At 36.0% G+C, this 27,042-nt stretch overlaps 1 protein-coding gene across 3 annotated transcripts in view; it reads left to right on the top strand.

The window, feature by feature from the left end:
• Positions 1–2,248: 2,248 nt before the first annotated feature.
• The window catches only part of LOC132627680 (uncharacterized), a 28,861-nt gene continuing 4,067 nt past the window's right edge, over positions 2,249–27,042 (top strand). Inside the window, exons 1-20 of one of the 3 annotated variants that reach the window (XM_060343156.1) lie at positions 2,249–2,705; positions 4,353–4,512; positions 7,388–7,480; positions 8,775–8,871; positions 9,070–9,235; positions 16,072–16,246; positions 17,165–17,293; positions 17,420–17,989; positions 18,098–18,739; positions 20,586–20,663; positions 21,307–21,420; positions 21,490–21,726; positions 23,013–23,060; positions 23,186–23,329; positions 24,782–24,943; positions 25,024–25,086; positions 25,937–26,047; positions 26,136–26,219; positions 26,318–26,365; positions 26,836–26,910. In XM_060343156.1, coding sequence (XP_060199139.1) covers positions 2,503–2,705; positions 4,353–4,512; positions 7,388–7,480; positions 8,775–8,871; positions 9,070–9,235; positions 16,072–16,246; positions 17,165–17,293; positions 17,420–17,989; positions 18,098–18,739; positions 20,586–20,663; positions 21,307–21,420; positions 21,490–21,726; positions 23,013–23,060; positions 23,186–23,329; positions 24,782–24,943; positions 25,024–25,086; positions 25,937–26,047; positions 26,136–26,219; positions 26,318–26,365; positions 26,836–26,910 — 3,399 coding nt within the window. In that variant the 5' untranslated portion in view covers positions 2,249–2,502. Of the gene's footprint in view, positions 2,706–2,935; positions 3,010–3,399; positions 3,409–4,352; positions 4,513–7,387; positions 7,481–8,774; positions 8,872–9,069; positions 9,236–16,071; positions 16,247–17,164; positions 17,294–17,419; positions 17,990–18,097; positions 18,740–20,585; positions 20,664–21,306; positions 21,421–21,489; positions 21,727–23,012; positions 23,061–23,185; positions 23,330–24,781; positions 24,944–25,023; positions 25,087–25,936; positions 26,048–26,135; positions 26,220–26,317; positions 26,366–26,835; positions 26,911–27,042 lie in introns of those variants that run through there. The other 2 variants (XM_060343157.1, XM_060343159.1) reach the window with 2 other exon arrangements.

Consider the following 27,042-nt stretch of genomic DNA (forward strand, 5'->3'; position numbering starts at 1 on the left):
GCACTTCTGTTTCTTGTCGTCGCTAGATCTAGCCGGTAAGTGTTTAAACACCTCATATACACCATTATACACTTTTATACTGTGTAGAAGTGCGTATAAACACCCTTTATACATTATGTACAAGCCCCCTCATGTATAAACACCTCTTGTATAATATTGTATACTAGTCTTATACATTATTATACATTTTTATACAAGATGTATACATTGTCTACAATATGTGTATAAAGTTGTATATTTTGTTGTATAAAGTTGAATATTCAAGTTAGGCCAAGAAATGTTGGGCTGTAGGTTTGTAATTTAAAATATGGGCTATGACTATGTAATTTTGACCCATAAATTGTTTATAAGTGAAATTTCCCCTATTTTTTCAGTAGGCGTGTCTCTATCACTTTTTAAGTTGGGATTATTATTTCAACAAAATATTCTTCAAAAGTGATTATATTACAACTATATATAAGCGAGGATGTAAAAGTTTTATCGTCCTCACAAAACTTTTGATCCTTTGATAAAGCTACACGTGGAGGATGTTGTCTTTTCCTTTGCCTACTATTTTTTGCATCTAATATTTTTTTCTTGTGTCCTCTCTATACGGGCCTCTATAATTAATGTATGTTGGCATTGTAGTAATTTTTTGTTGAAATCTTTTCTTGTCCTTTATATTCTCCAATTTATATTATATTGTTTTTTTAGGATTTATATTTAATTTGAGTAAAAAAAATTTATATAATCAAGAAGGTATTATAACTTTTTAATTATTATGAGGGAACTTATGTATTATTTTATGCGGGGTTTAGTTATTCATGTATTAGTTATTCAACCTGTATATCCTGCATAAAGCAATACATAGATTCTCCCATAACTTATACATGTATTAGTTATACGGATTTTTATATTGCAAATTAAACACCTACAAATATATATAAGCGAGGATGCAAAAGTTTTGTCGTCCTCACAAAACTTTTGATCCTTTGATAAAGCTACGTGTGGAGGATGTTGTCTTTTCCTCTGCCTAATATTTTTTGCATCAATTTTTTTTTTCTTATGTCCTCTCTATACAAGCCTCTGTAATTAATGTATGTTGGCATTGTAGTAATTTTTTGTTGAAATCTTTTCTTGTCCTTTATATTCTCCAGTTTATATTATATTGTTTTTTTTTAGTTTTTATATTTAATTTGAGTAATTTTTTTTTATATAATCAAGAAGGTATTATAATTTTTTTTATTATTATGAGGAGCTTATGTATTATTTTATGCGGGGTTTAGTTATTCATGTATTAGTTATTCAACCTGTATATCCTGCATAAAGTAATACATAGATTCTCTCCTAACTTATACATGTATTAGTTATACAAATTTCTATATTGCAAATTAAACATCGTATTAAGTTTATACGTGAATAACTTACCTCCTAACCCGCTACCAAGCGTGGTATTACTTATGCAATATTTAATAACTGCATAATTCACGTGGTCTTAAACTAAAGATATGTAGAATGTACCAAAAATGTCCTTTAATTTTGTGATTTTAAACATGTCATGCGGAAAGTTGGAACTAAGGAGTTGCCAAAAAAGGAATGAGACATTCTTTTTTAACCGGACAAAAAAGGAAAATAAGACAAAACAAAGTGATACAGAGGGAGCATTGAATATCTATACGAAAAGTATTATAAATTGCAATTTTAACTTAGAATTAATATTTTTAAGTATAAAATATATATATATGAAGAACTAAATTGATTCTTGAGATTCATTTAATGAATTTAGTTCCCCCTCCCCGCCCCCCCCCCCCCCCCCCTGCCCCCTCCTCCTTTTAGTTTAGTATGAAAGTAAGTTTAAATGACCACATTTAACTAGCATAAACTCTTGCAGCATGAAATATTATAAGTGAAATTAAAACTTTTTAAATATAAAAAAAAACTATTTCTATATGTAAATACAAAAACTATTAATAAAAATGCTATATTTTTTTTCACCGAGTTTTAATTATTTTACATAATTTAAATCATGTTATTTTACAGAATGTTGAGTCTATTGTGTCCCTTTGGTATTTAATAATTTTTCTTCCAGACTTTTTCCCCCGTAAATAATTTTTTGTTTAAAAATTATCTATAACTCAGTGATTAGAAAACTTTAATAATAACGAATACTGTTTAACCCGGACCTCATATAACTAGTTTTAAACAAAGTTCTAAAAAAGTGATCATACGGCTGCAAATCGTCATATTTTATGAGCCGCGTGTCCACTTATATAAACCCGGCCCAATATCCGCTCCAATCCCCAATTTCCCTCAACAAATTCAAAATCCCCAACTGATAAAAATAAAGACTTTAACCTCCAAGCACACACTAAAATGGTTACAAATCTCCATTTATGATATCTTACTATCATCCTTCAGGCCAACGCATTATTTCATCCGTATTCGGAACCCTACACCGGCGGCGGCGGAGTAACGGCCGGACGAATTCAAAACCCTAAAAATTAATAAACCCTAGCTATCTACATGGCCGGAACAATTAGGGAGCAAGCGTTGCCGTTAATTGCGGCGGCTAATAACCATGGTGACGTGGCAGTAAAGCTGTCTTCGTTGATGCAATTGAAAGATATATTGTTATCGGTAGAGCAATCTCAAGTTGCTGAGCTTCTTCCTTATTTAATTGACCTTCAGTCTTCGCCTGAAACTCTCGTACGCAAATGCCTCATTGAGTAAGTGAAATTGTTACCTTTTTTGAGAAATAGTTGTTGTAAATTGTTGGAACAGTGAGTCTCAGAATCACAATTGTGTTAATTTCCAGCGAAGAAAATCAAAATTTGCACCTTTTTTTTGTGATTGAATTGGTTATTAATGTTCTGTTTGGATGGTTGTTACATTATTATTTCATAATGAATCGTATTATGTTGTATTGTATTGTAACGTTTTAGATAGATTGTATCTTTTCTGTCGTTACATAATGTCACACAACAGCAATTTAAACCAAGAAGAAAGTCTAGTACGCAAATGCCTCATTGAGTAAGTGAAATTGAAACCTTTTTAATACATTTGTTAGCATAAGTATCATGTAGAACATTCGTCATTGTTGGACCTTTGACCAGTGAATAGCTAACTTTGATTGTATTGCCGAAACATGTTAGAAAAAAACACAGACAACTATGCATTACAATATCAAGGAGGATATATATGTTGACTCAAATGCTTCATTGAGTAAGTTAAGTTCAAACTGGACTTTTTAGTATAGTAAATTGTACAGTAGTTAGCATAAGTAGCATGAGCACATTCGTCATTTGTTGGACCTTTGACCAGAATTAGCTAACTTTGGTTGTATCGCCGAAACATGTTAGAAAAACATAGACAACTATGCATTACAATATCAAGGAGGATATATATATTTTGACTCAAATGCCTCATTGAGTAAGTTCAATTGAACCTTTTTATCAAAATATTAGTTGTAATTGTTGGAACAGTGGGTTCCTGAATCACAATTGGGTTAATTTCCAGCTAAGGTAATTAAAAGTTGCGCCTTTTCAGGATTGAATTGGTTCTTTAGATTTATATTAGAAACTTCTTTGTATATATATATAAGACTAAATAATCTGTTTCAAGATGTGTGGAAGGTGTTGCATTTTGTGATTCTCTTTTGTGATAGAAAAGGATTGAAAATTACAGCTTGGCACCTTCTTTTCCACATATAAAAGGTAACAACAACAACAACAACAACATACACAGTGTAATCCCACAAGTGGGGTCTGGGGAGGGTAGAGTGTACGCAGGCCTTACCCCTACCTTGGGAGGTTGAGAGGTTGTTTCCGATAGACCTTCGGCTCAAATCAAAGCAATACGGAAAAAGAAATGACGGAAGTAAAGAAGTTATGGCAAAGTACTATATAAAGTAGTCTGAAAAAGGAACAATAACTACCACAAAATCATACGCTAATCGAAGTAGGAGAAACAATAGATAGTAACAGAAACACATATAACAGGTACGTCCTGTTAAAATTTGGTTACTCCCTTGACATGAGAGGGTTGCTCTAGCGGTTAGAGCCATCTACTTCTTACCAAGAAGTTGGGAGTTCAAGGAAGCAAAGGGGGAAAAGTGGGAGTACCACTATTGATCTCTGGATAGGGGATATTTTTTTGGGTGGGGCGGCGTACCGAACAAAAAAAAAAAACAAAACAAAAACACAAAAAGTGATTACATGCTGTTTCAATCAGTAGTTGATAAGTTGGCATCAGCTGATGCCAGAAGAGGGTTGTAAAAGACGTGCTTGCATGCTTTTTGTATTCTGATTTTACGTGCACTTGTTTCTTTTCCATATTGTTTTCATCATTCTAACTTTATTCTGTACGTATGTCAGGGTAATTGAGGCGGTTGGGATGAAAGCAAAGGAACATTTGTTGGTGTTAATGCCCGTATTGTTTGCATGCTTAAGAGATATGAATTCTATGGTGGCAAAGCAATCAATTATATCTGGCATGAAAATCTTTTCTGGCGTGTTGGAGGAGTTATCATCTCAGGTTACATGCTTGTTCATGATTTTGTATTTGCTGTATCTTGTTGACTGAGCCCTTATGCAACATAGGCTTGTTCCACTATAATCATAGTTGTGAATCTTTTGAGGAGATCTTTGGTTACTTTTAGCTCTTATCCCCAAAAAAAAAAGTTCGGTCTCTTCGGTGCGAGTCTTGTGCACCGGGCCACTTCATTTATTTTTTCTTACGTTACGTTTACAGGTCTAGATTTGTTAGTATTATAAGGCCATAATTGCATTTGTTGCTCAATCAGAAGCTTGGCTTATACATTTTGGTTACGGATGATAGGATTTAAAGAAGGTCGAAAGCTAATTTTGTTGGCTCTAGTCCTAGTTTGGAGGCACAGTGTTTGGTTCTGAGATTTTCTTTTGCTAATTTTCTCTGAAATCTTCTAAAACAAAAAAATGTGTCTTTCATCATCAAAAAAAAAAAAAAAAAACAAAAAAATGTGTCTTTCATCATCAAAAAAAAAAAAAAAAAAAAAACAAAAAAATGTGTCTTATGTTGCCATAGCTAAACATCTATATTTTATCCTTCAGTAGTATTCCCCTTTGTTCATTTAGTAATTATTCATTCTCTCTAAAAAGGAAGGTGAAATTTGTTTGGTTGGTTGGCGGCGGACAAAGTGATTTTCAAAACTAATGCCATCAGTGATTTCTTCAATACAGAGGGTTGCGTGGGGTATAAAGAACATGTAGGCAGGGAGGTTGAAGCTATAAATGTGCCTCTAGTACCTTAATGCTTCATGCCTATCTTGTCAAGTATTTGAAACTATGCTAAATTTGTTTACGGCAGAATACATAGTTTACCCCACTGACCTTGAGGCCAAATCCCTGTGACACACCCGCCCAACACGGGCAACCCTTTACAGCAACCTTTTCCAGAGTACACACCATTTCTTGCTTGACCAGTTTTTCAAAAATATGTAGTGTCACTCACCAAAAAGGTCGTGACATGTGTCACTAAATAAAAACAAAAAGATAACCTTTAGAATTATAATCATGTTCCATTTTCTTCATCTTCCCCACCATGAACTGCCATTACCATGCTTCCATTTCTGGAAATTCACCCATTTACAAAATTAAATAAATGTTCTCATTTGCAAAAGCTTGAGCTAAGCTTTAATAGTTGGGGCTAATTTTGAAAAACTCACCCTTTCCGAATATTCGACTTCGCCCTGGCAAAACCAAACTAAGCTTCTCTGCCAAAAAAAAAAAAAAAAAAAAAAAGGAAAGAAGAAACTTCTCTGTAAAAGCTTGAGTGGCTTCAATGGTTGCGGGAGCTACAAAAAGCTTTAATTGTTGAGTCACAATTTTTCAGCAAAAGATCTTACATAAAGCTGAAAACTAATCAACGAGGATAGATATGAGAAATATTGGTGGGTCTATTTGAGAAGGAGGAGATCGGGTGGTGGAGAGATGTGTCTAAGTGTCAAGGAGCCGCCATGGCAGATTAGGTGATTTTTTAAACAAGGAAGAAGATGGCCCAATTTAACATTTTTGTAGAACTAAAAATATTTGGACACCTGTCCCTTAAATAAGACATTTGATACAAAGATTCTCCTGTTTACACGCTTATTTGTTGGTAAAAACACGCTCTGACCACAACACTTTTGGAAAGGCTAGGTGTGTAAAGGGTTGCCAGTGGTGGAGAGGCGTATCACAGGGATTTGGCCTCAAAGTCAGGGGGGTAAACTATGTATTCTGCCGTTGTTTAAATAAACTTCTCTGTTTGTGTTGGATAATGGCATTGTAGATATGGCGAATATATGAAATTACATTATTCTTTAATCCACTATGTAGTTAGATGATCGAGACAGTATTTCTGATGCTGATCTTCTATAGAAGTCCAAAATTTCAGTCTCCTATGAACTTGAATTTGTACAGATACGTGGAAAAAAGTTAAGTTAACTCATTTTGAGTATCTCTACCGGGCTATTATTTAAATGATCTTGTACGACAAGTTCCATCATATCTTAATGTAGAGGAAGGTTCTGTTTGTTGGTACTTTAAGATTTTCTTCCGTAGCACCTCTGTCTGTCATTGTTGGTATTTGGCTATGCGTTCGAACTATATTTGTATTAGTACCTATTCTGAAAATAAGGGTAAGATAATTTTTTTTGGATGTTTCTGGGGGTTACCAGCTGTTTTGTTGTTTAATGCCACTCGGAGAATATACCCATTGAATGAGACGACTATTTCTCCGCTGTCATTTCTTTGTGGCTGGAGTTCCAAGGGGCAGATGAGTGTCTGGATTCTGACGTTCATGTGGCCTATTGGTGGTTGTTAGAGGAGACTACAAACATGTTCACTTTGAGTAGTTCGGTCTTTTTTTTTTTTTTTTTTTTGAGATAGGGAAGTTCAAAATAATACTTGCGAGCATTATATGGTAGTATAGGGTTGAGCCTGACAGGGACTGCATAAAGCCATTGCACAGGTCTTGGCAAGATGGGTTCTGGTGGTTGACATATACTATGCATAAGCTAGTGATATTGTATTGTGTGGATGACTAACCAAGGATTTTTTTTAGTTGATACAAAAGCTGGAAATTTGGCATGAGAAGTTCAATCTGAGTAAACCAGTTTTCTTAATTGCTTAGTATGTGTCAAGATGCACTGAATGACTAGCTCGTAATTGCTCAGTACATGTCAAAGATGCACTGAATCACTAGCTCTTAATTGCTCAGTATGTGTCAAGATGCATTGATTCACTAGCTTGGATTTTTTAAGTTTTATCCTCCCTATCCCTGTGCACTTTCTGACATACCATCTGTAGCATTTTTAATTTATCCTTCTTTCACAATAACTCATTTTCTTCTCTAATACATTTGAAGTTCTAAATCCCTGTTTTATAAATCATAGTTTCACCGGCATGGTATAGTTGAAAGGTGGCTTGAAGAGCTCTGGACATGGATGGTCAAGTTCAAGGATGCTGTCTTTGGCTTTCTTTTTGAGGTATCTTGTTCTGCTCATGTAGTGGGTACTTGTTTGCTAGTGAACTTAACTATGGTAATCAATTCGGCTGTCACTTGGTCTTTGGGAACACATCACTTTTTTCGAATCCCTCCTCACAGCAATGTGCAAAATGTTTGTTCTGAAACTTACCCTTTCTAAAACGGTTCAGTTTTTCCTTGTTAGTGGTTCTGGTAACTTCATATTGAAAATAAATAGATCAAAATATTTTGTAAGTTATAAAAGTGGATCTTGATATGTTGTGAACTTATAAAAAAGTACTTCCTCCATTTCAATTTATGTGAACCTATTTCCTTATTAGTCCGTGCCAAAAAGAATGACTCCTTTCTATATTTGGGAATAATTTACCTTTATGCAATGATTTATAGCCACATAAAATATATGTGACTCATTTAACATCACAAGTTTAGAAGTCCTCTCTTCTTTCTTAACCTCCGTCCCAGTCAAATAGGTTCACATAGATTGAGATGGAGGGAGTATGATAATATTTTGTGAATGTTTTTCAAACACTATGCAGGAATTTTCGGCTGTTGGATATGTCTATTCTGATGAGAGGATACTTCTTTTTATAGATGCTTTGATCTCTATCTATTTATTTATTCTGGTTCGGGTGGTGTGGGAGATAAATTTTTCTTTACCGTATGTGACTACTTACTAGGCTACTACACCAGGACCGTCTATTTAAAGAAGGAAGTGTAAGCAAGACAATGTCCTGTTACTCGCTTAGCTTAACTGTCTGATTTTTCATCCTTATGAAGCTTGGGACAAAGCAGTGACTTGTGAATTTGTTTGAAATGACTAGTCACACTCTCCCTCAAAGAGACAAGAATATTTTAATCCTCATTTAGTAGCCAGTTTTGGAAGTACTGCATTTTGGTAATAAAGAGATGAATGGATATCTATGAGCACGAGGTATACTTATATATATATATATATATATATATATATACACACACATATATATATATATATTATGCAGTCTTGAACTTTGAAGTGTAGTGTTTCATGTTGTTGTCTTTGTGAGATCTGCGTCCAAAGATTCTCCTAATCTAGACTTCTATTTCTTGTCTTCTGCTCTGTTAATATATGGGCCGCAGGAGGGCATATAAAAAGAAATAGAAGAAACAATAAATCCATTTTCAGGCCTTGCTGATATGTTTTAGGGATGTCCCTCTGCTCATTGTTTGGCGTATACATACAACTGTTACCTTCTCAAAAAAATAATAATTGTTTGGCATATACAAATCACATGCTTTTCTTGGATATGTTTTTACAGGCAGGCCCTATTGGTACGAAATTGCTGGCGTTGAAGTTCCTTGAAACATATATTTTACTTTTCACATCAAGTGATTCTGAAAATTCTGGAGCTCAAGGTAATTTTTTGCAGGACTTCAAGGATGGGAAGATTCTGAGTACAGGAGATTTTCATGATTCACTATTATATAAAGTAACTTATCAGAAAAGAATCACTATGAGAATTTTATATTCATCAATTTGCTTTCCTTTTTTCCAGTTTGCTGAGTCTGATTTTTTTTTTGTGCTTTGGATGTATCTTATCTTTATACCTGCAGCTAAACATGGATGGACTTTTAATATTTCATGGGTAGTTGGTCATCACCCTGTTCTTGATCCAGCTTCACTTACATCAGATGCAAAAAATACCGTTGGCACTCTATTGGATTTATTGCGCTCAGCTAGTTCTCTCCCTGGTTTACTAACCATTTCTGTCATTAATAGGTGAGCTTTTTTCCGTTTTACACAAAAACCTGTATTATTCGTATGGGGTAAGTGCTATGTTTGATCTCCAGGGAAGATTCTAAATTCATCTAGGCTCTTGCTAGGCGAAAGCTTTTTGCGCATGATTCGTCTTTTTCTGTAGGTGAGGAGTCTTACTTGTGAATGAATATAGTGGTTGAGAAAATAGACTTGAAGAAATTAGTGGCAGTACAAGTTTAGATAATTGCATGAGTTGCATTGTCAGACTGAGGGCTGTCTTGGAAAGATCAACTTGTAAGTTTCTAGTTAGGGTGGGGTGGTGCCGATTATTTGTGATTACGCTGATCACTTTGGAAACAGCCAGGGGGAGCATTTAATTCCTTTGCATCATACATAAGCCAAGTTATTCTTCTGCAGAATTATAGGGAGCATATTTGAATAAGATCTGTTTTGTGAGCGTGCTTCTCATGTTGAAGTTATCTATTTGGAGGTTTTTGAGTCTCTATGTAGATTTTCTGCCACAATGCCCCGAAGGAGTTTGGGGCACGGTTACTTAGAATAGTAATTTCTGCTGAATTGTGATATTTCTGCAATATTTTTCTTGATCAAGGATATTCCTGCAATATGATATGCTCTTCTAGGATATATTAATTAATAAATTGTTTGCAGAATATTACTCTTTAGTGAAAATTGCAACCCCGCTAAATTAATTGTTAAAGATTTGTCCTGTATGTTTTTTTTCTTTTTTGGTTTAACATTCCTCGAGTAGATAGGTTTTGACACCAAGTTGGTGTGACATCAAAAATGATATTTTATTTATCATGAAAAAATGGTTTGAAAGAATCAACTGCTTAAGAACAAGGCACTTGTTATTTTATGATGAATGAGTTAGTATCCTTCTTCCTAGGGAAAGGCAATCTTCATGGTAGTTATTCACATCATTATTAGCAAATAAGTGTCCTTCCTCAACTTCTCTGTCCTTATTTTTGGGTGTCCAGATGTGTGAAATATGTTGTACTTCAGGGTGATAGGCAAAAGTCATCTTTCGAGCTCGGTACAAACACGCCTGTGTTCCATCTGTGATTGTGCAACTGTATTCTAACTTTTCTTGTATTCCTAATTATCATCCATTTGAAGTTGTTACGGTAAAAGAACTTCCAAAACCCTCAGGGGTTGGCCTGGTGGTAATTGGCTTGAGCCTTGGGGTGCTCCCTTTCAAGGTCTCAAGTTCGAAACCCACTGGGTGCAAACAATTTCTGAGGGCCATCGGACTGGGGTAAAACCCTGAATTACCCGTGGTGCACTTGCGGGAAACTCCTTGCCGAGGGCTTGTGCACCCCCGGGATTAGTCGGGGCTCAAAGAGACCCGGACACCCGGTGCTTAATAAAAAAAAAAAGAACTTCCAAGTATGGAAGCAAATGAAAAGAGAACAAAAACTTTTGGAAGCAAGTGCTTATTATTAGGAGGCGGCAGATTTGAAATTTATGTCAGATCATTCTACTGTTATTATCCGCATCAAGTCAGACTAAGAGTATAAATATGGTAAAGCAAGAGCATGTTCTGGTGTTCTAGTCATTGTTTATGTTAGACTAACATCACATTATACATGAGTAATTGTGGTGTTGATATTTTCCAACTATAATTTATTGAGAGGTGTCACTGGTTGCTTTCATCAACAAGGCATACAACATCACTGGTTGCTTTCATCAACAAGGCATACAACTTGTTTCTTATGTCTATTTAAAATGACTTGAGACGGCATTTACTTGCGTATGGGAGGAACTATCACTTGTTCTAGAAGAAATGAAACAAAAGATATACAATAAGTTTATGTGTTTTTGGGATTATTATGGTAGCTGATAGTCTCGTTCTTTGTTTTCTGACAGTAACTGGCAACTATGCCATCTCTGCCAAAAGTTTTTGTTACATTTGCCAGAAAAATCTATGATGATCCCTTGTTATAACCTCTCAGTAAATCCCATGGTGTCCCAGCTAGATAAAACTTATTACTTTTGGACTCCAAATTTTGGTGGTGATTGCTGTTTTATGTATTATTTTGAATTATGGAGAGTTGACAGATGCTTGGTAATGGCCATAGTTCAAGTTCAACTGCTTATTTTTGCTGTTATTGCAGCATGAGCCCAGCTTTTTAACGTGGAGTTAAACTGGCATTTTGCTTGGAATGCTGAACTGATGGTTCAGATAACAGATGTAAAAGTTAGCTGATTTCCACAAGATTGACAGATGGTAGGCAGATTAAGCGGTGGATAAATTGGTCACGTCATTTGCGATAAGAACTGTTTGGACAAGCTATTAACAAAGCATTGTACATTTTCGGAGACAACATTAAAGTTTAGCAAATTTTTAATCTCTTAAATTGTACATACGACAACATTACCTTGTAGTGTCTGAGACTTAAAAGTATTGGTATAATGTATTGCTATTTTTTGTAACATTGACACACTTCTTATTACGCAGATAATCTTATTTTCGACAGGGTTTTCCCCCCGGATTAACCTTCTGTTCTTACTTCCGTCTTTCTTTTTGCTGCTGTTACATTGTCAAGTTTACTGTATGACATGCTGTGTTTCACATTAATTTTGAACTTAGAAAGTGGTGATACTGTACTTAGCAACCTTTTCTATAGGCAATTGTAATTCTGTAAAGTTTTCCTACATAAAAAATCCCTCAAGGAATAGTTTTTCATGTCTGTATGGTGCCAGTGAAATTTCTGTGGTATGAGCACTTTTTCTTCATCTTGTCAAATATTTAAATTCCTCCCAAGAGTGGACAGTGTTTTACCAACTGATATGCATACAGCGGCCCTTCCCCGGACCCTGCTAAAGCGGGATGCTTTGTGCACCGGGGCTGCCTTTTTTTTTTTTTTTTAATGTACATAGCAGAGCTGCTGTAGCATGAGCAAATCCAGCAAATATGAATTGGCTCTTTGCATTGTGTCAAACAAAACTACATCATTATATTGGTAAATAAGCAAAGTGTAAATTAAAAGTTTTCTACTTAATGACATTTTGAAATCAGAAACAGATAAAAAGCTAAACTGGTTTTTGAATGAGAAATCCAATACTCTGGGAAAGGCTGCATGTAAATTGTTATGTTCTGTTGGAAATTTCCCTGCTTTTATGAGCACCTTGCTTTAGTGTCTTGGTTTGATATCAACTGTAAAGCAATGTGAACCAAGTTTTGCAGGGCATTTCTTTCCTTCAGGATGAACACTTATTTCATCAACAGCAGGACATTCTGTTCTGTTCTCCTTCTTCCTTTCCTTGAAATGACAAATTCTGACATGTTGTGATCTTAAACATGCTTAAAGCTTTTTCTCTTACCAATCAGAATGTTTTAGCTGTTTTCGAAGATGAAACACTGGACGTCCATTTAGTTTGGATAGTAGGGTAGCACAGTGTTTTCTTTGCATCTCCTTGACACCATGTATATAACAAGTAGCTTGATGTAACAGACTTAAATGATGAAATTAATGGCTTTCATTGTAGCAAATTATCAGGTTAGAAAAGAAATTGAGGATGATCAACTCGAGCTTATTGTGGTTATTTGATAAGGAAATAACTACTAATTCTAAGTTGTCCTCATTATAATTTCAGATGAAAAGAGATACTCAAATTCATGCCCTTATTGTATTGAAGTTTGAGCATGTGAAACTTGATGTATGCAAGATGGAACAAGATCTTGATAAGTTGTGCCAGGAATGTTCCAGAAAATTGTGCTTCTAGACGCTTAGCATTATGCTGAAGACATTTGAAAAAAATGTTGCATGGTTGTACATAGATTATTTTCTCTGTTTTTCATCTTTTGTAATGGCTTTGCTGGCTACTTGCCTTTTGGAAGTGTAGGTATTCTAAGAATTGCATAAATATGTCGTTTTAACACTTGACAATTGTGTTTACTTGAATGCATATTTTCTTAATTATGATAGTGGTGTCCAACCAATCTGAACTTAGTTGTAGTAATCAAGATAGGATAAGATTAGGGTCAGTTGAATTCGCATCTAGTGGGGTTGAAATAGATCCTCAGAGCTGTTCGCTAGGTAATCCTGTCGACCTAGATTGGAGCAGATGGGCTTACACTGAGTGTTATAGTTGGGTTAGGATCCCTGTGATCTCTGCTTTTTTCTTCCTATGCCGCAACTACCAAGCTGTCCCCTTGTTGACCTTTTGGGATTGTTTTTTGTTTCTTCTCTTCTTCTAGGTAACATGGCTGATATGGTGTACTCCTTGATTCATGTTTGGATTTGTTTTGGGTGATTGGTCTAATCAAATTACTAATGGTGTGATTCATAGTCAGAATATTTCTAAAACTCTAGTTCATAGCGAGCTTTAGAATTCATGCTTCCTTTGTTTTAAAGGATGACATCAATTGACATAGCTAATTCACTACACAGTATGTCTTTTTAGAGTGCCTTGCTTTGGGTGTTCTTGAAGATTTAGGATTTCTGCTGATAATCTTCTTTTGCTGAGGACATTGTATTTCTATGGATGTAACAACTGATTCAGTATATATATGTGTGTGTGTGTGAGCGCAAGCGCGGACGTCTGCATGTGTTTATATAAACATATATGTCTCTTAATATATACACACAGACACACGTTGCACCTCCAGTTTTAGCTTATGAGCTAATTTACAATGAAAGTAATGTTTGAAGAAAATTGAATAATCAACATTGTCAAGTATCAACCTTATCCCGACACTGTTCACTTCATGAACTGCTTTCTCTCTTGCAGCAGATTATCTTTGGGGGGGGGGGGGGGATATGCGTTTGTTAATTGCATGCTCTGAATTTGTTTAAGATAGGGTAATAAGTGCTGATCTTGTGAAAATATCTTGCATCAAGAAACAATGCTTGTACAATCAAAAGCGAAAACGTGTGAAATTTCTTCGAGCTAACGATTGATGTACATTTTCAAGTACGAAGTGCCTCAGCGAGTAAAATGTTGGCCGTGCCATTTAGCTTTCTTTCCTAATTTTTACCGAAGAGTTGGCTGAAATTCTTATAGAGTTGCGCTTCATCTTTCTCCATATCTCAAATTATTGTTCGACTCTTCAATATTGATTGCAATAATAGAGGTGTTTGGTTTCCTTAAAACTGATTGTAGTGGATGGATCTCGCGTATCAATGCAATAACTGAATGATCCACCTGCAAACAGGGTAGCGAAAATGGTGGCACAATTTAGTCTAGTTGCCAACAGTGGGCAGTGTATATTGTTGTTGTTGGCAGTAGTGAGCCTAAGTTGGTTCTGGTACTCCTGGTTTGCAGTTAAACTTCAATTGGGATTGTTCATGGTCATTGGATGTTGCTTGACCCATTGTTGTAGCTGATCTAGTTTTTCCGTTGAACCTTGCAACTCTAATGTTCTTGTAGAGAAACCAGCTTGCTGTATAACATCTGAAGATGTGGAATTATTTATATGGTTTTGTTCTTAAAGTCTTCTGCTGGCATACAGATAGTGGTTGTGCTTGTAAAGGAATAGATAAATGTAGGGGCTGTGATAGGGTATAGATCCGTTAAAAAGCGATGGGGTTTATGTTCCTAGTGAATAATGTGACCTTGCTGTAGAGGTATGCATATTAAGGTTTCTTAACGTGTAATGGTATAATAAGCATGCAATGTGTGAGTCTTGATGGACACTTTTATCTCGTGTGATGTGCGCAATATAAAGATCTTAATGTCGTGTTTAACATCTTCTCCCCCAACTCGGTACTCTTATTGAGTGTTGGTTTCTAAAGCATTTCGGATATAACATAAAAAATTATCCAGTAAAATTTCCTCATAATATGAATCATGTATTCATGCTTTTACTTGCTTGTTTCTTTTGATGCTTAAGTTCTGAAATGTGTCAAAAACAGTAAATTATGCGAAATAGCAAAACCATGTTGTTGTCAGCCTTTCAAATTGGTCCACAGCAGTAATTCATGCTTCAACTTGTGTAAAAGCTTCTCTTTGATGGAGTGTTACTTGTCTCAAGAAGATATAGATATGGATAGTGCTCAGAGGCAGTGTTTGGTTGAGAAAAATGTGCGTGCTAGTAGAAGGATAAAAAATAAGAGAGTACAGCTACACAATTGCATCCCATTCTTTTCATTAAAAAGTCTGTTGTCTGAATTTCCGAGCTATAGATATGTCTCAATTTCTCTTTTGCCTATACTTCCATCTTCCCCTACTGCCTCAACAATTTCGAGGACTTCCTTAACTGGAGTTATTACTTTTATTTTCTGATTGGTAATCTTCTGCAATTTTTCTCCATCCAAATCTTCTGCAATTTTTCTCCATCCAAATCTATTATACAGCAACAGCTGGCATCAGGTAGAGAAGGAAGCTGTTTTCTCTAAGATCAAACATTTATCAGATGTAAAACTGAAGATAGTAAAGAGTTGAATAATGAACATGTATGCTGATCTGAGGGATACTTTATCCCACTTTGCGGGCACTAGGCTAGTAGAAGCACTTATCTGTGCTTATTTATGGGTTTGGGAACACTTAAAAAGTGTCTTTTGGTTGGTAACCTGGTAAATTTTGTTGTGTAGTTTATGGGTTACTCTGCCTGCTGTCTGCTTATGATAGACCACAGTGGTGCTTTGGTTGGTTTTATGATAAAAGGTGTACAACTGAAGCAGATTTAGTAGTTCTCTATGTCTTAATACTAGTTCATCTGTGGTAGATTATTGAGGTGAAGCTGTTACCTAGTTTGATAAGCTCAGTTTGTTTCGTTGTTCTGTTTTCTATTTTCTTTCCCCATTTGAATTCGTGTTTATAATTAATCTTCAACTTGTATAATTTATTTGTCTTGTTTTATAATGTATCTGATAACTCGTTATTGTTTCCAGTTTGGCAGTTATAGCAAGGAGGCGACCTATCCATTATAACCGCATTTTTTCAGCATTGCTTGATTTTGATCCAAACTTTGAGATGACAAAGGGTGGACATGCTGCCAGCATTCAGTATTCTCTGAGGACTGCCTTTCTAGGATTCCTGAGGTGTACACATCCTGCCATTTTGGAGGTATATTTGACATGTCATATTAGAGCCTAATAGTTCTTTATTTATGCATTTCCCCGTCTTCCAATTTCTGTCTCTTTTCAGGGCCTCCACCACTGCAACCTTCTTTCTAACTATTTTTTTGGTTATTAAACATAAAATGCGAGAAGGCTGAGATGGTTTGTTCATGTTCTGCATTGACCTACAAATGCATCGGTTGGTCCATAGGCGTGAAACTATGCTTAGTGAAGGGATTAAAAGGGTATGGGGTAGACCTAAAGTCACATGGAAGGAATTTGTCTCAAAAGACGTACAAATGCTGGGTATCGATGCAGACTTAGCTAAGGATAGGGCACAATGGAAGAAAAGATTCATATAGGTTAAACCTACTAGTTAAGGATAGGTTTTAGACTTGATAGAGAACTTCTATTTATTATTATTATTGTTGTTGTTATTTTAAAAATATTTTTAACTTTTCTTTCACTTTTATTTTATTTAGTATGATGATATGATATTTGCTTAAATGAAGAAATGAGGTTTCATATAGTCGACCCCAACTTGTTTGGGACTAAGGTGTAGTTGTTGTTGACTACTCTTGCATTTACTCATTCCTAATTCTTGTAGTAGCGAACTATAAATCAAAAGGTATATTCTTTTCCTTAAACTTCAGCTAAGGGTGGGTATTTGACTTTCTTATACTTTGAAGAGCCATATTTACTTGAAGTTTAAAGACGCAATAACAGGACTATATTAAAACACGGTTTGATTTACTGTGATGAGTAATGCAAGACAAAATTGTATAGCTTCAAAAGATCTCTGTGTTCTATACGGTATGAGAAGTGCTATTAATATCTTTTAACTTTAGGACTCCAGAGATTTATTACTGATAATCTTTAATTAAAATTGAGCAACTGCTTAAGTGTGTTTGTTTTTTGAATTTAGTCAAGAGAAAGGTTGTTGAAATTGTTGCGAGCAATGAATGCTGGTGATGCTGCTGATCAAGTTCTTAGGCAACTCGATAAAATGATGAGAAATAATGAGCGAGCTTCACGTGATTCTAGATTGAACAAGGTAATTCACTCAGTAACAGAGTCCGCTCTATTTGTTATTGAAGACTAAAACTAAAGTATCAGTACTTCATGTTGTGAAATATATTTTTCAGAAACCGTTCTCAGAACTTTCTGCTTTCTTTTTCAGGATGAACTGTCATCAAACCACTTGCCCATTTCAGGTGATCCAACAAAGAAGAGGTCAACTCTATTAGATAATGAAGATCCATCTAATAACTATGATTTAACTTCAAAAAGGGTTCACTATGGTCCTAATAATCACAATCACACAGCTCCTCTAGTTGAGAGAAATGAATCTGGGAAGGAATATGTCAATGGGGTGGACCCAGCGGTTGCACAAATAATTGGCATGATTGGTGCTTTGCTAGCAGAAGGAGAAACGGGTGCCAAGTCTCTTGAAATTCTAGTATCCAAGATTCCTCCTGATTTGTTGGCTGACATAGTCATAACCAATATGAAGCACTTGCCTAAAAATCCCCCTCCTTTGGCACGATTTGGAAGCTTTTCATTAGCTCGGGGAAGTGATTCTATTAATCTATCCCAAATTATGGCACCGATTGATTCCTCATTAGGCCAACAGGCATGGCTTCCTGGATCCCAGACGCCCATCTCTTTATCAACTGCCACAAGCAGTTCATTATCAGAAATGCCTACTTCTGCAAGTCTCCCTTTAGATTCAAAACGCGATCCTAGAAGGGTGAGAAAAGCTAAATTATTTTAAGTTTTTTCTTTGCTGTTTGTACTCTATTCTCTCACTAGCTACAGTATAGTAATAAACTGTTTTCCACATCATGATGCTTCACAGGATCCACGCCGCCTTGACCCAAGGCGTACAGCTGTGGCTGTTGAAGTATCGCCGACACTTGTTGCAGAACATAATACAAGTGCTATGCAATCTGCAATGCTGCAATCTGAAATCAATCCTGCCAGTTCATCTAATATTGACATTGCAGTACCCTTGATGTCAAGTTCTGAATGTATGCCAATGGCATTTCCCAAGATGGAAACTGACCCTATCACTGGTGAAAGTTCACTAGGACCAGGAGCTAGTCTGTCAGCCCCCAGGGAGGAAGTTCATGATGAAGACCTGAATGAAGCTATCCCTGATCGCAAGTTGGATGCTGCAACACACGTTCCAGTATCATCTCCTGGCAAAGTAGAACAGGAATTGGTGCCAGAAATTCCATCTGAAGTTGGAGTGACAAATGAACTTTACTCTCCTTCGTTAGAAACAGATCAATTTTCGCCCCCTATTTCAACTGCCGCAACTCCTGAAGATGCATGTGAGGACTTGCCTACACTTCCACCATTCATTGAGCTGACTCATGAGCAGCAAAGAAATATGGGAAAACTGGCTGTTGAACAGATTATTGATTCGTACAAAAAATTGAAAGAGACAGACAATAAGCATACAGGAATGGCATTACTTTCTCGGTTGGTTGCCCAGGTGGGGTCAAACTTTTAGATTTTGACTATTTGTTTTTGGTTTTATCATGGGGCTACTTTTGTTTCATTGAGTTACAACATGTTGGTTGATGAATAATTGAGAACTTCTTGGTGATAATCTACCCATTTGTCTCGACTGGAGTAATATAATATAATATTTCTTTTGAGGGGCAACAAGCTATGCTATTCAGTTGAATAAAGCGCAGTTTGCCACTTTATCACCCTTGTAGATTTCCTCTCTGAGACTCTCATTTGTGTCATACCTCTGTTGGTATACCACTTCATTCTGGCGCCCTCTTTGCTGAAACATTATTTGTTTATACCGATCATGCGTCGGAAGACATTTGAGTTTTTTTTTAAGAAATCTATATAACTCAGGATAGTTTGTCCTTCCATTTTTAGTTTGGTGTTGAAAGTCACTTGCGAAAGACACCTTCTACCTGTTGGACCAATTCATCTTTCAGATATATGATAGAGTTTCAGCACAACTCCTAATGACTTCTCTTGCATGCCAAATCATATGATAAACAAATTAAGCAGTAGAAGCTTAGTAAGATCTAGGAAGAACATCTGTTGGCCAAATAATTGCTTTTCCAAATTTACTTAACCCATTTTGGAACTGGGGATGGTCAGGATTATGGTTGATAGTGCAATGATAAGTAGCTGAAATTGGTATCCAATTCGGGATCTTTGTTTTTAGAGCAGGTTGTGTAATTGTCTGTTTGTAGCCCTGTATTGTTCTGAATTCTACTTGCAGTTGGGCGTGGTAAGTACAACTACAATACTGTATATTCAAAGTGAATTAGTAAATAAGTTGATGCATCGTTGATGAGTTACCCCTGGATATACTCATTCTAGTATTGTGCTTGTCGAATTATGATTATTATATTGACATAGATAACGAACACGGTCAGACATAACCCACCAAAAATATCTGTCATTTTGAAAAGTGATTTAGGTAGATGCTACTTAGATCTGTTTATGGAGTCAAAGTTATTTTGGTTCAGTATAGGAATTAAGCTGATGCATGGTTTGAGTAATGTTGGGATATTAGCTTGAACAATGGAGATATTTGAGGAATACTTCCTCTGCATCTTGACGGAATAAGTCTCCCACATAATTGTCTGGCTGATCTCCCTAAATTCAAGTTTGAGTTGACAATGATCGCCAGAGGTTCTTCATAGAACTGCTTATAGGTTCTGCAGTCATGCCAAATTTTCTTCTGGGATAATCTGCAATCATTGATTTTCTGGAGTAACATCTTGACAGCAATGGTTGCAGATATCCCAAAAGAGAAAGATGTTATTCATTTTGGGATACAGTGAGTGAGGAAATATAACAAAGAATGATAGACGTTATTTATGGTGAAAAGGGGTGATGCTGATCAAGGTACTAATGAAATAATGAGCCCTTAGGACATAAGCCAGAAGGATATAAGGTGAACTCATCATGTTGATCAAGCAATCTGGTATGGCTAACCATATTTGTATAATTAGAAGTGTACATACTGATATCTCCTTTCTAAATAGGAGTTTCTCACAGTTGAGGAGTAGCCTCCGCTCTCTTATTTACTTTTGGTGTAAACAGGAAGTTCCTATTTTAATAGAGGATTTGGTGGAGTTTGTAAAGAATCATATTTTGTAGATTCTTGATCTTTTGGTATACCCTTTGTATACGATCGTTGTGGCAATGTTTATGTATGAAAATACTTCATTTGATCAAAAAAATCTACGTTACGATTTTATGTGCTTAATTCTGTTTATAAGCTGATATACAATGAATAGGTCAAATTATTTAAATGGGATGGTACAGTATTTATTTACCTTTTGCTTTGTTTAACCCTGCAGATTGGTGCTGCTGACGCTGATGCTGATGTAGTTGCGATTATGCAAAGGCATATTTTCTCGGACAACCAGCACCAGAAGGTATCTGCTTTCTCTCTTACTCTCCGAGTAGCTTATGCTAGCGTCATTGCTCAAGTTCTGCAGTCAATTAACTATGACTACTTTCTCCTTTTGTGTTGGTAAGCTTGGTTTTAAAAGTGTTCTAGAATCATGATTTCAGTTAAGTGGAGGGTATATTCTGCCTGTTTATATGGCTTAAATGCCTTTGCTGCCATCCAAAAATCTTCTCGGAGTGAAGTCTTTCCAAATCGTCATGTAGTTGTTGTATATAGAATTAAAACAAAGATATTCGTCTTTCGGTGGAAGTCAGTTCATATCTACACACTGAAACATATCACAAAAACAGAAACAGCTTTTATGTAGTGTACATAATTTGTAAACAGTTCTGGAGCTTCATGCATGCATCTTTCTTCAGAAGCTTTGATCCTCTCCTGCTTCTTGTTGTCATGAACCCCCTTTATTGTTCTGTTTCTCAGTTTGGGCTCTCTTCTTAATGTTTTGTACTTGGATTTGATTCCATATCCAGCAAAGGAGCGTAAACTGATATAGTTTTTCAACGACAAATTCCTTTTTACGGCTTTTGTTCTGCTGTATATGTTTCTGCAAATGAACTTTCAGTGGAAAATGCAGTTGCAAGCTAATAATATGTTGATTTGACCCTCAGGTACATGAGCTTGCAATGCATGTACTTTATCATTTGCACTATCTCATGCTATCAGATTCAGATGAAAACATTTCACCTGCTGCTGCTCTATATGAGAAATTTCTCCTCAGTGCGGTAAATACATTCATTTATTATCCTTATACATCATGCCAAAAGTTCCTTTAGTAAGTTCTTTGTTTGTAGGCAAAATCATTGCTGGATTCTTTACCAGCACACGACAAGTCATTTAGTAGGCTCCTTGGTGAAGTTCCATATCTACCTGACTCTGTGATGAGACTGCTAGTTGATTTATGCTCTGAAAATTATCTTGGGAAAGATGGTCGTGATGGTGACCGTGTAACTCAGGGCCTTGGTGCAGTTTGGAGTTTAATTTTGGGGCGTCCGCCTAATCGGCAATCGTGCCTGGATATCGCTTTGAAGGTATATAACAATAAAATGTTCCATGATGATGTTTTCTATTCATTTCCGCAGTTGCAGGTATTAGTTGCCTAAGGAATATCAGAAGGCGCATGCTAAAGCAGCATTTTAGGAGTTGTTAGAATTTTGGAAGAAAGATTTAATAAGCAGGCAATTTAATCGAAGCAAAATAACTGCTATGCAGTTACTTGTTTGACGTGTTTATGACCTTAAGAAGACTATGCAATTGGAGAAGTGCTGGTCCCATTCTCAATTATGTTACATGGACTCCAGTATGAGTATTGATTTCAAGTATCTAACTGAAGTCCTAACTCTCTCTTAAGGTTCTCTGTGTATTTGAAGGATACAAACAAAATTTCATTTCATTTGTAACCAGTTGGAGACAGACTTACCAAGGCAAAGCATAGATTCGAGTAATATTGATTTCTTTTAATCAGTAGGGTCCCAGTACTTTTGATTTTTGACACCAATTTTTTTTTTTTTGAGCATGATGGTGGAGACAGCACGAAAATAAGTAATCACTAGCTATAGAGAGATAGAACAATATCAAGGGTTCGACTCCTAAATGTGTTTCGGGGAGATAATTGGGGCACAAATACAGATGTAGGTGGAGAAAGGGTGGCTTTGATACCATAGCTAGCCTGTAGGTTGGGTTGCCAATGGAGGATTATTACTTATTAGTATCATGGGATGAGCTGCAATTTACATTTTGTTATAATGTTGTGCCGTATAGCGTATTTGGTTTTATTAATATTAATGTGTGTGTGTGTGTTACATATCATTCTGTAAAATGTGGCTCGTTTTTATTTTGAAAGGTTATTTGTCAAACTTTTTCTTGCATTGAGTTGTTTGATTGTGTGGTTATTTCTCATGTAATATGGAATAATCTTCTTCACGGAAAATAGTAAACACTGTAATATTTGGTTTTTAGTATCTATCTTGATTTTTTTTTTGGGGTGGGTGGTGGGGGGTGGGGGTGGCATGTATGGAGAGAACACAGAGGATGAAGAGTTAACGCCCTCGTGAGATTTGACCTTGTACCTAAATGGTGCAGGGTGGAGTTGCAACTCTAATCTCGGGTTTTAGTATCTATTTTGTTGTTTATTTCTTTGTTTAGTAATTGAGGGACATCTTATTCAGAATTGTTATCTGTTGAGTTCCATGATACCAAATATGCGCAACTCTTGATTGACTGTCCTACAATTTTGCATAGTAAAAAACAAAAGTAGTGCTTGCCTTTGGCAGAATGACATTATAATGTTCTCATTAGAGTTCATGCTTTCACGCAGTGTGCTATTCACCCTCAGGACGATGTCAGAACAAAAGCTATTCGCCTGGTATGCAAACTTGTGACTGTTTTGTGTTGCATGCTGTGGGTTTTCATCTGCTGGTGATCATTCACTATGTTTCTAATCTATGGATTATTGTATTTGAATCTCTTAAATGTTGTCAATCTTGATAGGTGGCAAACAAACTTTATGCGGTTGGTGACATTTCAGATAATATTGAGCAGTTTGCGAAGAATATGTTCTTGTCAGCTGTACACCAGCATGTCACAGATGCAGAATATTCCCAGTCTGGAATCTTGGTTCAGAGAACAGGAGAGGTGTGTTCTTATTTTTGTGTTTCGCCTTTAAATTCTCTCTGATTTTTGCTTTATTTAATATCTTCGCGAGCACATTTGTTCCTTTAGTATTTGATCTTGAAGTTGTTGCTTGAGGACTGATTGGCTTAGACGGTTCTGGTCGTTCCTTTTTGGAAATTGTTTGTGGTTGGAGCTCATGTTCATGTTTGAATCTCTTGTTTGGTTAGTTTCACGCCAGCTTGACCAGATTGCAGTGACTTGAACTTTTTTTTTTCTTGATTAATAATATTTAAATATGAGTTGGGATGTGATTCCTGTAAACAAATTTGATAACAGAATAAATGTACTAGAAGATGAGACCTTTTACATTGCAAGAATATTTAAAGCTTGTCTGCTAGGTTGGGGTCGAAAATAAATGAAGTTTGACTAGCCAAAAGTGAAACAGACATGCAATTTTAAGAGGGTATGAACATTATTTTACATGTTTCACCTTTATCCTTGTATAACTAAGATATTTTCTTTTATAGCTAAAATACAAATTATGTAGTTTAACTGATAATCCCTGACCTTTGAGATAACTTAGTTTTGGAAGTCTACTAAATTTTGTGATTCTATTTCAAAGAATTATATCCAAAGTATTTAGATTAGCTATTTCATTCGGAAGTAGCAATAGTTGCTAGGGACTTAAAAACATTAGAACTTTTGGTTACTGTGTCCCTATGAGGAGACATGTATATTCTAAATGTTGTTCTGTTAAATGCGTGTTGTTCTGTAGTTAAACATTAACAATTGCTCAAAATGGTGTTGGGAAGGCAATCCTGTTTGTCTTGTTTGTTTAAGAACCCCAAATATATTCGTGGACACATCTCAGCTAGTAATATTATTCATTGATAGGACAAAAAATGCGACGTGCTTACAAGGTATTTTGTTAAGAATTACTCGAGTCTGTCCCAAAAAGAATGTCACCTTTCTATAATTAGAAATTTCAAATTTCCCCTTTTACACTTAATGAAATGATTCATAGCCACACTACTGTCTATGGTTTATTTTAGACCACAAAATTTTAAAATCTTCCATTTTTTTCTTAAACGCCTGGTCAAACGGTGCCACATAAATTTGGACAGAGGCAGTATCTTTTAGAGTGGAACTCGTTCACCTTGACTCTATCCAGAGATAATTTTAAAATCTTGGATGTTTTAGATGTGTATCAAAATCCTGAAATGATAAATTAGCTTTTATGTTGCTGTAAGACTAACTTGGTCAGTGAAGTCCAATATATGGATTGAAGAAAGAGAAATTTGTTTTTCTGGACTTCAATAAATTGAGGAGCACTTACCTTCTGATTTTTTTTTTGTTTAAACTGTTCTTTCTGTACCGTTTCTCCTCTCTATGTTGCTAAATTCTTCTTAACCTAAGAAAAATATCTTTTTTTTCTTCATATGAATATTAATCTAAGAAAAGCATGATTATCAGACAGGAAATCAGGAAGCCTCAGTTAGTGGTTCTCAGATCTCAGAGTCAGGATTCCTTGAAAATGATTCTAAGTGTGCAGCATCTGATTCTCAAAGTGATTCAGAGTTGTCTTTAGCTCAAGCACAGCGGCTTATCTCATTATTTTTTGCTCTATGCACCAAGGTTTGGACAATTTGATAAGTACAAACCTATCTGTTGAACGTGCACTTGTGATAATGCTGACTGGGTAACTTTTCTTGCAGAAATTCAGTCTTCTCCACCTTGTATTTGATACCTATGCACGTTCTCCTAGGGCAGTTAAGCAGGTCTGTTTCTTATTGTGCCCATCTTTTACAATACTACTAGCCGACTTAATGGTGGTTTTTGAGAGGTGAACTAATCATTCACCCTGATAGAACTATAAATAGGCCAGCAATAATTTCTGTGTCAAATGTTCATTTTTTAAATTTTTTTTCCCTCTAGTTTTCGCGTATTTCCTGGTGGACAGCCTTAATGGCTGGCGGTATCATTGTGTTTCGCCGTGTCTTTTAATTCTGTATCGTCCCCCCATTTCCACGCTTTTGGTGAATTTCCTCTACCACCTACCCCTCTCTTTCTGTCCCCCCAAAACTTTGCCAGCCTTCCATTCCTACTCGCTACTCTCGGTCAAGCAAATCACATGAGACTAGAAAGTTTCCCTTAATCTGGCCGTTAATAGAGCTGGGATTACTTGAAAACTATCTTAAACATCAAGGTAATAAGACAATATTACCACCACATAACTACCTCTGCATCCTTAACCAGAGGTCTCGGGTTCAAGGGAATGGAGTCACCTTTCTTAGGGAGTGCTTTACCCACCAAAGAGGGACTTCCCAGCACGAATATGGATTAGTCGGGCCCCAAAGTGGGTACCAGATACCGGGTGGAAACCAAAAATAAGTACGACTATTTGTTTTGAGGATAGAATCACAACTTTCTTGAAAGAATATGTAGGATTTTGATGATCTACTCTCAGTTTATTTTCAAGATAAGCTTTAACGAGGATCCGCATTGCTCTTCAGGAGCACTCTTTAACAATTTTTCATTAACTTGTACTGAACTGCTTGTATTACTCTTCTTGTTCTACGCATTTCAGTTTGGTTGACATTCCTTTTATAAATTTTTGATCTGGTACAGGCTGTTCACCGTCATATGCCTGTTCTTATTAGGGCTATAGGCTCTTCATGTACTGAACTGCTTCAGATAATATCTGATCCACCTCAAGGCTGTGAGAATCTTTTGACACAGGTAGGTTCCTAAGCCTCACATTTTAAATATTGCTTTTCATCTTTAACTCTCTTCTTTATCATGGTGACATTCTTTTGTTCACTGCAAGGTGCTTCAAATTCTCTCTGAAGGGACAACTCCTCCGCCTGACCTAGTTGCAGTTGTCAAGCGGTTATATGAAACTAAACTGAAGGTTTAGCTTCTTCCTTTTTGTTTTTTGTTTTCTGTTTTTCCTTGGCTCTCAATCAGAAACTCTGCAGTTCCACCAGTGATCCCTAAATTGTTCTGCAGGATGCAAGTGTTCTTATTCCAGTGCTTTCCTCATATTCAAAGAGTGAGGTATTCTTCAGAATTTTTTTTTTTTGTACACACATTTTCAGTCCTTTTTTCCCTGTGACCAAATAATGATATGTGATATATCTCCATCTCACTAACCCTGCATGCCATCTCTCTTCCTTTGGTTCTCCGATTGTTATCCTTTTAACGTGACTATAATATATCACACTATGTCATTTAACTTAGCTGGCTCAAAGGAAGTTCCTGTCTATGTCTAGGGTTTTCCTGATAATGATCGTTGTCTGGTTAACTTGGCAAGCCTTAGGGCTTTGTTGATGTCTAGGTTGTAAATGATCCTTTCTTAAATAAACATTCTATTTGTGAGCAAAGCTATACTTTTCCTTTCTTAAAAAAGTATTTTAAATTTAATGTTTGGATTCCTCCTGATGAGATATTGAAATACTTGTTATCCTTACTACAGCACTTAATTCGGGAAGACTAGCTTTTGATGATTCTTTTATTTTTTGTATTAGGTTCTACCTATTTTCCCAAGGCTAGTTGCTCTCCCACTGGACAAGTTTCAGATAGCCCTGGCTCGGATATTACAGGTTTGATGGAATTTACTTTCAATAAATGTTTTACTTTTCTGTAGTTTTTAGGTACATTCTAATTTCTGGGTGAATGACTTTTATGTTCATTCTATTTAACCATGATACTCTTCTTATTCATTGGCGTGTTCA

Source organism: Lycium barbarum, chromosome 2 (genome assembly GCF_019175385.1).
Source record: "Lycium barbarum isolate Lr01 chromosome 2, ASM1917538v2, whole genome shotgun sequence".
Lineage (NCBI taxonomy): Eukaryota > Viridiplantae > Streptophyta > Magnoliopsida > Solanales > Solanaceae > Lycium > Lycium barbarum.